Source organism: Zea mays, chromosome 5 (genome assembly GCF_902167145.1).
Source record: "Zea mays cultivar B73 chromosome 5, Zm-B73-REFERENCE-NAM-5.0, whole genome shotgun sequence".
Classification (NCBI taxonomy): Eukaryota; Viridiplantae; Streptophyta; class Magnoliopsida; order Poales; family Poaceae; genus Zea; species Zea mays.
The window spans coordinates 10512028-10522943 of record NC_050100.1 but is presented as its reverse complement, the minus strand read 5'-3'; the positions used below and the strand labels follow the sequence as shown (position 1 = coordinate 10522943).

The 10916-nt window shown below is 48.0% G+C and overlaps 2 protein-coding genes across 3 annotated transcripts; both read right to left on the bottom strand.

Annotated features, from left to right (window-relative positions):
* Window positions 1-815: 815 nt before the first annotated feature.
* LOC100502510 (Vacuolar protein sorting-associated protein 62) lies at window positions 816-3355 on the bottom strand. 2 transcript variants are annotated; one of them, NR_182533.1, is made up of 2 exons: window positions 2969-3355; window positions 816-2828 (listed from the first exon to the last, which is right to left on the bottom strand). NR_182533.1 is itself a non-coding variant. In NM_001196988.2 (2 exons), the coding sequence occupies exons 1-2, from the start codon at window positions 3090-3092 to the stop codon at window positions 1179-1181; spliced, it is 1740 nt and encodes a 579-aa protein (NP_001183917.1). In that variant the 5' UTR covers window positions 3093-3355; the 3' UTR covers window positions 816-1178. The 2 variants fall into 2 exon arrangements, 1 of the variants encoding a protein (NP_001183917.1); NM_001196988.2 differs by having other exon boundaries at window positions 816-2794.
* A 3522-nt stretch (window positions 3356-6877) lies between these two features.
* Window positions 6878-10628, bottom strand: LOC100283298 (fb27). Its single transcript, NM_001156200.2, has 2 exons — window positions 9794-10628; window positions 6878-7166 (listed from the first exon to the last, which is right to left on the bottom strand). The coding sequence occupies exon 1, from the start codon at window positions 10398-10400 to the stop codon at window positions 9795-9797; it is 606 nt and encodes a 201-aa protein (NP_001149672.1). The 5' UTR covers window positions 10401-10628; the 3' UTR covers window positions 6878-7166; window position 9794.
* Between the last annotated feature and the right edge of the window lie 288 nt (window positions 10629-10916).

Genomic DNA, 10916 nt, shown 5'->3' with positions numbered 1-10916 from the left:
ATGGTTAATGGACAAAAACATCCCATTCGGAGACTCTTTGGAAGAGAAAACAATGAAGAATTTGGCTTCTGGTCCATCGTGTTTTGTGACATCATGGCAAGCATATGACATCAATGGGTACACATTCTACACTAAATCAAAAGACATGAAAAGTGTTGCACAAAATAGCGGTGTTTGTATCGATGCTTTTGACCTACATGGATAAAAGACCACATATTTTGGATTCATAGAGGAAATATGGGAACTTGATTATGGCCCAAGCATGAAAATACCCTTATTTAAGTGCCAATGGGTACAACATCCCATGGGGGTGATAGTGGATAACTACGGACTCACACTGGTAGACTTAAAGAAAGTAGGATATAAAGATGACCCGTGGGTTCTCGCCGAATGTGTTGCACAAGTGTTCTATGTACTCGATGCAGCAGATGAGAAGATGCATGTAGTTATTTCTGGAAAGCAAAAAATTGTTGGAGTTGAGAATGTGGGAGACCAAGATGAGAAATACAATAAGTATGAAGAGATGTTCGTCTTTAACGGTCTAGAGAGAATCAAGCGTGTGGAAAAGAAAATTGATAAGAACTTAAAGCCATACATGCGAAAAAATGGTAGTTCATGAAAAATTGTATGAATCAAATTGTACTTGTTATCATGTATGATCGACTATGAATTGTGGTTGCCAATTAATTTAAAATCTCTCTAGTTATCTATGTGTGCTATTATAATTCATTTAAATTGTATTTGCATATTATTGTTAAAAATTAAATATTAATTCATTTAAATTGTATTTGCATATTTCTGTTAAAAATTAAATATTAATTCATTTAAATTGTATTTGCATATTTCTGTTAAAAATTAAAAATATTTTTACAATCAGAGGCGGTTTTTTCTTAGGGTCCGTTTGTGAAAAGGATAGAGCACCACAGACGGTCCTAAACAAAAACCGCTTGTGATACTATTACATCACAGGCGTACTGAACCGCCTGGGACATTACAGGCGGTTTTCTAACCGAACCGTCTGTGATGTAAAAAGCGTACCGCTGGTATAGAGCCAAATTGTACTAGTGTATGGTCCGCGAAGAAGCTGTTTTTCAAACACCTAAATATAGCACGCCCCTTAATTTAAGCCACACATGTTATAAAATCACATCGTTGAGCACTGTTCCTACGTACCAGTCTTACCATCTCTCGTCTCCCTCCCAGTTGTTCTTCTCCTTGGGCCCGGTCGGCCCTTCTTCCCTGGACAGCTCGTTGGGCATCTTGTTCAGCATGCTCTCCGCTCTGCACCTGAGCCAGGGAGGTAGGCGGCCGATCACCCACTCCATCCGCTTCCTCCACTTGTACACCACCGTCGGACCCCACTCCCGCATGAACTGCAGCCACTGCGGCTCGACGACGGCGCCCTCGCCCAGATACCCCGCCGCAACGATGCGGTACCTGGCGCTGGAGTCCACGAATAGGCTGCTCCGAGCGGCGTCGTTGCGGATGCCGACCCCGAGCGCCGCCGAGCCCTGCAGGTACACGCCAGGGTACGCGTAGCTCGCGTGCCCGTTCCTGGACGAGTACACCACAGGCCGGTTGCCGTCGATGTACTCCAATGCGGAGGCGTCCACCCAGTGCCCGCCGCTGTGCTGCGAGTAGTACACGCCCATGAGCTCACCGGTGAGGTTGCTGACGCGGAACGTGAAGTGCTCCCAGTCCCCGACGTGCCGCCCGGTCTTGCCCAGCGGGAGGCTGATCGGGCCCAGCTTGAGCCTCGCCGGGCCGTTGAACGGGCAGAACACCCACATGGCCACGTCGGTGCACGTGCCGCCCATGGCCGGCTTCACGTGCGCGTAGAGCTCCGCGCTGTCGATGCTGCCGCGGCACACGGCGCGGCCCCGCTCGCCGCTGGGAACGTCGATCCAGAACTCCCCGTCGTTGCAACCGCCACCAGGGAGGTTGGACCCCTCGCCGTCGATCTCCTCGCCCGCGGTGTCTCCCCCTCGCCTGTACAACGCGGCGCCGTTCTTGAAGAACCAAGAGACGGACGACGGCAGGTAGACCTCCTTGGGGTGGAAGAACAGCGTGGGGCCGTAGTGCCGGATCACCGCGTGCGCCTGCTCCAGCGTTGGCATCGCCGACAGGTCGAGCTCGACGTTGCCCAGGCACGCCATGCCGTGCTCGCGCGGGGGGAGCCCGTCAGCGGCGCAGCAGAAGGTGCCCACGCACACTCCTTTCTCCCGTATCCCTCGGCGCACCGGACGAACGCCCCGCACGGTGAAGAACGAAGACGGCCGCGGCTGCTCTAGGCAGAGCAGCGAGCCGTGCGGCTCGCACTCGTCCGTCAGGTCCTCGCGGACGCATACCACCTCCTCGAGCGGTGGTCTCCGTGGTTCCGTGGTCACGAGACACCCGAGCGCCCGATACCTCTCCGGCGGCACGGGGATCCAGAAGTAGGCGTCGCTTCGACCGTAGCCGTAGCCGGTATCGCCACTGGCTTGGAATTCCCAGATGAGCGTATAGTCCAGCGGCTTGCAGAGCGGCGGCGGCGGCGGCTGAGGTGAGGCGCCGGACGGGCGCTCCCCCGCTCTGGCAACGAGGACGTGGCCGTGGAGCGGGCGGCAGTTAGGCTGGCAGTAGTAACCCAGGAGCGAGAACCCCTCTGGGACGCCGACCGGCCGGTAAAAGGTGGCGCTGCCGCCGCCGCCACGCCGCCGCGACGACAGGGTGCAGATCTTCTGGAACGCGGTGGCCGCGGCGAGCTCCAGCTCCCCTCCGCCGATACGTATCCTCCCCCGCGCGAATCCCCCGCCTGGCAGAATGCGGCGCCGGATCGATTAAACAATCTAGCGGCCACACATTTCGCGAGTTGGTGGTGGGGGTGGATTGATGGGCAGTCACAACAATCACAACACGGACGCAGATGCACGATCCCAAATCCAACCGAAGGAGAGGAGGAGATGCATCGCCAGTCTCCTCCACTCACCTGTGGGCCACGACGGGAGGGGCTCGGCGAAGGAGAAGACCTCCGGCTCCGGCTCCTCGGGGGGGACGCGCCCGCCCACGCGGACGTCGCTGCCCGAGAAGCAGCTGTCCCACCGCCGGCGCATCGCGCGCGCTGGCTTTGCCGGATTGATCCGCAGAAGAAGGTGCCGGTTAGGTACGAACGGGATGGCCGGATGGGCTCTGCGCTGAACGGCCGGGTGACACACGTCTCATGGACTCACCAGCGACGGCAAGCACCACCACGATCCGGGACGCCCCGGCGGCCGCGGCGGCAAGGACGAGGTAAAGGGTATTTATTTGTCATGCTCGCATCGCATGGTAGATTTGCTTCGTCACTGGTCTGACGCTTGCCGTCTCGACCCGAGAATGGGCGAATGGCCGACCGCGCGCGCCAGGAAGAAAAGGACGCGGCGCCTGCCAGGCTGCCACACCCCACACCTGTCCGTGGTCCGTGGTCCATGCCGTGCTGGGCTCGGGTTGGTGGAGTGAGGTGAGAATTCGAATCCCCATCCCCTGCGCGAATCGATTGGAGATGGAAATGAGCACAGTGTGCACGCCGGTCAGATGCTGCCGACAGGCGCCACTGTTTTTTTTTATTGGTGAAAGGCTGACAAGCCCTGCTGTTGTTGCAATCCAATTATCCAAACGCCGCTCCGGTGCAGCAGGCGGCCCTTACCGACTGTCACTATCACATTACCTATGGATCTCGATTATTTATCACATTAGCTATCGACCTTAGTACCGATCACATTGTCGACTGTTAGTGTTAGCACTAGCTTTTTTACTACAATGCTCAGTATACCACAACAACCTCAATATCATGTCAGCTTTTACCTCTGGAATCACCCAGATAGGACCCATCTGATGTGCTTGTACCTCTAGAAAGAGCTAAAAATTATAAGAGGAACCCACAAAGGCGTCACAAGCAATACATAGACCTCGACGTCCCGACACATAGGTTAGCAACTTGTCCTTAGGCTGTCTGCAGTGCACAGCGCTAAGCAGCCCCCTCCCCTTCGTAGAGGTCCCCTGACCGCGCAACGCCGCCCCCTATAAGCAACTCTTTAAAGCGGCCCTCTTCTCTCTCCCTCAATCTAGCGTTTCACTATTCACCCCCTACGACACTGTGACGTGGGTCCACGAGTAATTGTTAGTAGATAAAAAATTGATAGTTGGTATAGAAAATGATATTTTATAGTGGTAATGGGGTATAGGGGGAGTATTTAGGGGGAATCGCTGCGGGAGATGAAAAAATAGGGGGAAAAATAGGTGGGAAAGTGATATAGGGGGAAAAATTTAGAGGTAACGGTTGCGGATAGTCTTATGGTCACAATTTACACATTTGTTTCCCAAATAATCAAACATTATTTCTCAATGGTAGGTTACTTAGGTGAGTTTGGTTGTAATGATAGGACGGGACGGGATATGACGATTACTCAAATGAGGTTGTTTGATTAAGGGTCAAGGGTTGGGACAGAACAATCACAATATTGTCCCAATTATCCTTTAAAATTGTAGGGACAAGAGAAGTCGCCAAGAACGTCTTTGTCTCGTCTGTCCCGCAACGAAACGTACCCTTAGATTCCCTTGGGGATGATTGGAGTTAGACCTTTATGGTCTAAGCGATATGACTGAGCGTGTGCATATAACATATATGCCACTTATCTTCTTCCATGTGGTTGAGGTCCACCTGTCTTGTAGGGTGTGCAGCCAGTTCAGAAGGTTTCAACCGAACCCATTGATGCACTACTCCACAAGCGAAACGTGACACAACTAGTTCCTCATTCGCTATAATTCGTTAATGAAATATGTGAATAGATGAAGTTACTACTATGACAATTCTATGTCTGACTAAAGAAAGAGAAATGAGGGGAAGGATTGGTATGTCACATAACACAATGCTATACATATATATAGGACCATAGGGAGCACTACCGGAATCGTCGTCTTTGCCGAGTGTCGTACTCGTCAAAGAAGGCTCGACACACAGTGCATCGGCAAAGCCTTCTTTGCCGAATACTTTTTCTCGGACACTCGGCAAAGAGGTTTGCCGAGTGCCAGAGAGCACTCGACAAAGAAAAGTAGCCGTTACGGCGCTGGGTGACGGAGACGGTTTCTTTGCCGAGTGCCCGATAAAAAGCACTCGGCAAATGCCCGGATTATGGTAGTGGAGTGTACGGACCACAGGACCAGCACAACTTTGACTAGTACCCGATTTGCTTACACATGTCGATAAGGAGCCATGACACATTAGTTCCTCTGCACTAATCGAGGACGAGTCTGATGATGATGTCTCGCCAATATCTACGATAAAATCACTAGAAGGGAGACACATGTTGAGGCAAGTCCACTTCAAAGCTACATGGTATGTTATTACTGAATTTTTATGCTTCGTTCATGATATTGCTTATGCATTTTTAATTTTCTAACGATGGGAAGAACCTGTCAGCACAAGGCCGACGAACATCACTGAAGAACAGATCGTGCAGGCAAATCAAGAAGGAGAGTCTGCTTCAGCTGACCAGGAAGCGACGCAGCTGCCACGCGCACGAAGGACCAGGAGGCCGAACTCAAATGTAATTGGACCGCAGTGGGCCATGTAATGTGTGAGCTGTATCAGTGACTATATATAGACGCTACCTAGGGTTTTTGGAGGTCATGAACTGAAATAAGAAAATAGCCGTCATATTGCCTGCCTAATCTTCTTCTCCAAGTTCCTCTCTGCCCTTTTCCCCTTGCTACTTCTTCTGCGATTCGTGGTGCTAACAGAACCTTGCTTTAACTGTTATCTTTTTTTTGTTTTTGTAGACCACACAATGTCTAATGAAGCCAGCCGGGTGTTGTACGAGACTAGAGGACAAGAAGGTGGGTTGTCTCATGCTTTTGCCGAGGTCAAAGCCACAACATCTTTCATTATTTCACGTTTCTAGGTCACTTCAAACTTAATTTTTGCGAACAGAAACCCCGAATATTATTGCTAACAAATTAAAACCTAAAGATACTATCTAATTTTCTAACTATATAACTAGCCTAAACATGGAGCACATGCAACTACATTCAACCAAAATTACCTAACGTATTTTAACTACTTAAAATATTTTAGTTCGCTGCCCAATAAACTTTATTTAAACCTAGCAATTAAGGTTAATCTTTAAATCCACTGTATAAACAAAAAAAGCAATATTATCTTATCCTTACTCAGGGGAAGCTTGGGGTGCTTGTCTCGGTAAAGCGATGTGGCCAGAGAAAGTTGAGAGGAAGAAGAGAGAGGAGGAGCTAGGCCGACGCACGACCATGTATCGTATCCCCTACAAAGTTAGGTGTCATGACAAGGCAAATGATGCTAAATCGTCGATCAACGGGTGGTTGGCCAACCGTGTTAAGCTGGTCGGCGCGATAGTTCGATTTAGCTATGCCAAAGAAATTGAAACAGTTAAACGGGTTAGTTTTAGAAAAAACGATATTACTTTTAGAAATATTTTAGAAAAGGGTTAAAATAAAAAACGAATTGGTTGAGGTTTGGGGATAATCAGAGGAAGAAAAATAGTTTATGGCTCCCAAAATAGCTCTAAAAGGATGTCGGAGTTTGCCGGATGGTGCTCGCCAACCTGAACATGCACAGATGAGGCAGATATCACGTACGCGTTGGTTTTCTTGCCCATGCACCTCGCCTCGCTTGGCAAGGCTAATCTTTGCGAGAAGCGGAGGGCGTTTCAAGCTCGCCCAAGCTAGCAATACAAAACCTTGTCAGCGTTGAAACCAAGAAAGCCAGCAAAAAATCCAAGTACAAAATGTCCTGGCAAAGCAAGGAGCCGCAAGGGATCCAAACGCCCCCTATGGCGTTGATGCTAAAATCACTGTTAACTCTGAATGGTATCAGACGTGCACACAATCAAGAGAGAGTCGACGTCATCAATTATATTATAAAGACAGAGAATCGTAGAGGCCGAAAAAATTAGGCTGCACATTTCTCTGCCTCCCAGCAGGTAATTCATGTTCGTTGTTTCAGTCAATGCAATAAATAAGCCAACCTTCAGGTTTGCAATCACCGGTGCGCAACAACAAACCGGTGAGCTGTGGAAAATGAATTGGGTACGGATATCGGTGCAGTCGCACAGAGTCTTTCCCGGGCGACTATTGCTATCTTTGGTTCGGATTCACTCGTCTTGGAAATCAGCCTGTGGTGATAAACAGCGGAAGGAAACAGTTTGCGATCAGATAGCGAACTATAAATAAATGAAAAGAAAAAAACTATGCTTAAGAATAAACGGCAATATACGAGCATTTTCTCTTGTCGCAATGCATTTTCTGAATTTCTGTTCCTGCTGCTGAAGCCCCCTTGTGATGCTTAGATGAAGTTCAGTTGTACATTTAAGGTACATGACTAATGATAGAATAGCTGCCACCCAAAACTAAAGCTACAGGCCCCTTTAGAATGTGGGAATTTTTTCATACGTTTTTCTTATTAAAATGAGCTGATTCCTGTGAAATTGTGTATAATTCCTCCGAAATTCCTGCATTCTAAGGGAGACCTACATTCGCTCGTTCTTTTGAGAGTAAACATGCATACTGGAATAAGCAATGGATGAAAAGAATATTGGGGAAAAACTAGGTCCAACCGTCCAGGCTGATCCCTGCTCTTCAGTATTTCTGCTGTTCTGCACTTCAGATTCTTGACCAGAGCTTTCTGAACTTCTGGTTATCTGTATGAATACTAGCAGGGTTTTTTTTTCTTTTTCAGTTTCTCCATTCAATATTTCAATTGGATTAAAAATGAGAACTGAAATTAGAAATATGGATGATGGATTTACATATTCTCTATGGTGAAGAGGAGCAAGACTTCACAATCTTATTTCTCTCGGCGTGTTGGTCCAGATCGAGAGACAACTCAAGCCCATCTTATGGCCATGTTTGTTTTAGCTTATTTGCTGATTCAAATCACAAGAAGTTATTGTAAGCTGCCAAACGTCCAACTTTTCAGTTAGCTTCTATGAGAATCGTTTTAGTTTAAGCCGTTCAAAGTTAATGTGAACACATAATCAACCGTGTCGTCGCGATAGTAAAAATCCACCACTTTCTAGATCCTAAACTCTGTACCCATTCATCTTCCTCCGCACATAATACCTATGATACTCAGATTCTCTTCTACAGCCAGATTCTTAGAAAAGCTCATCAGAGAAAAGCTGAAACAAACAGGCCATATGTGTATCGTACAACTTTCTTAGATTATCTCCAGCAGATTCCATATCCCATCTACTATTTTAAACTTCACTCTACAAATAGAATTAAACAATATTATCTACATTTCCGCGTCCCCTATTTTACACTGTTTATTGGAGACAGTCTTAGGAGGTGTTTGGTTTTTAGGAACAAATTTTTAGTCCCTCCATTTTTTTAGTCTCTAAATTGACAATTACATAAACTAATTCCATATTTAATAATTTAGGGACTAAAACGGAATAAAATAGAGAAACTAAAGATTATTCCATAGAAACCAAACACCCTCTAGCAATTTTAGTCCAATCATTTGATCAATTAAAAAATTTATCTACGTCTTAGTTATTTTTGTTTGTGATATTAATGGTCACATGTTGGATAGGGTATTAAGAGCATCTCCAAAAAAGCCTCTAAATATGGTCATATTTTAAATATAGGATTCAAAATCATAAAACATCCTTCCAACAGCGGCCCTATTTTATAAAATTTCATTAAACGTTTATAGGGCTCGATCTGTCGGATCCTAAATAGAGTACCCATATACTAAAACCCTATCTTCGTTTCCACATAATCATTAACCATTTATTTCCTGACAACATGATTTATTTCCTTAATAGCATTTTTAAGGCATGGCTGTTGGAGTAGACGTTTCTTTTGAAATCCTAAACATTCTAAGGGCCCGTTTGGCAAAGCTCCAGCTCCTGCTTCTTTAGCTCTAGATCTTATCCTCGTGAGGAGCTGATCCTCTTGATTCTCCTAGAAAATCAGAATCATTTTTAAAACCGGTTGGCAAGTAAACTGATTCTTGTCTTCTGAGAGTTGGTGGTCTGTGGCGATTGTCTGTTTTACTCTTTGCAGTTCAACTTTATTACAAACCAATAAGTAGGATGCATATACGGAAAAAAATATGAAACAATAACATATAAAATATTCCCATCATAGTAATGCATAAAATGGTCTCAAATGTTTAATCCATAAATTGGCTCGTTATGTTTTTGTCCAATGGCAATTGCGGGTAATTTCGATCAAACTTTAAGTGGAGGTCCATATTTGGTTGGTTGAGGAGCTGTTTTAAGGGAGGGTGGAGCGGGTTTTTTTAGATCTCACCTTTCTTCACAAAAACGACTTCCGATCTTTCGGCTTCACACGGGAATCAGTTTAAAAAAATACCCGTTTGGCACGGCTCCTCCAGATCCTCGCTTAGAATCAGGAGCTGGAGCTGTGCCAAACGGGCCCTAAATATGGTTCTATTTTAAATTTTAGGACTCTATTTTAGGGTTTGTTGTTCGAGAGATATATAGAATGGGTAGTTTTCACTGCTAAACCGACAACAAAAATCATCTCAATCAACCTGAAACCACCAATCACTGAACGCTCACATGCACCCAAAAGGTCCGCACTCCCGTTTGTAGCTTTGTGAACTAGTGGATCCAGAAAGAAATTTTCAACAGGGCCCAGGACCATGATCTAATAACACATGTAACTTGGAGTCCCTGTAACTTGTGCACTGCGGCTTCGGATTTTAGCACGATCTACAATCCAATCAAGCGTATCAACGAAAATTGAAGCAGAGAGATCGATCTAGTACCTCAATTAACTTTCGGATCGGGCATGGGGAAGAGGCCACCGCCGGCTGCAGCAGCCGCGCGTGGCGGCGCGAAGCCAAGCAGTTTCTGCAGGTTGGTTCGGATGCTCATGGAGCAGAGGAAGTAGAGGAAAACCATGGAGCAGTCGGTGGGATCGTTCCCGGGCAGTCCGCGGTGGCTCATCCGCTGGACGAGCGGGATGGGCGCGAAGGGCAGCTTGGCAACGGTGCGGCCCTCGAAGAGGGAGTTGAGCAGGCCGAAGACGACGAAGAGCATGACAGCGACGACGGCGCCCGACTTGAGCTTGGCGAGCGAGAGCTCCCGCGCAGCGTCCTTGAGGCTGGTCTCGACGCGGTCCATCTTCTTAGCCCGCGACGATGCGGGCTGCGCGGAGGAGGCAGCGGTGCCGGAGGAGGCGGAGGTGGAGCCGGACTTCATGGCGTCTAGCTTGCGGGAGTGGCGCTCGATGGAGGCGCGGAGGGAGTTGTAGGTGGCGGTGCGGTAGATGAGGAGCCAGGACATGGCCTCGCAGAGCACGGCCGTCGCGGCGGAGATGCCCACCACCGAGAGGCTGTCGCCGTAGCGCAGGGAGGACAGCGCCGACGCCATCTCCTCTTCGGTTCTTCGGCTCCTGTCGATGCGCTGCGCTTGCTGCGGCCGGCCGGGTCGGCGAGAGTGGTGGGATTCAGCACGGGCGAGATCTCGATTTGGCTGCCGCAATGAACGGAGTTGGGGGGTTGACTGCCGCGGGGATGGTTGGCTCCGCTTGGCTGGGCTTTTCTGGCCTGCTGGTGCTGGGATACGGGCAAAACCGTGGCAACTGGCAACGGCTTCTTGAACCGCGTCTATTTGATTGATTTGCTGATTGTTGTGTAACTTCACATACTTCCTTCCGTGTTTCATATCTCCATCCCTACTTTAATCACGAGTTTTCGTGTGTCTACGTCAAACATTGAGCGCTAGTTTAGGAGCCATAAAACCAGAGTGGATTAGGGGACTAGATTTCTCCTCTTATTCATTTTTAATAAAAAGTGTAATCTAGGCCTTCCAATCCCCTCCGGTTTTCTCGCTCTCAAACTAGTCATAAGCGTGTACAGTAGATCTGATTTGCTTTCTCACATCTCG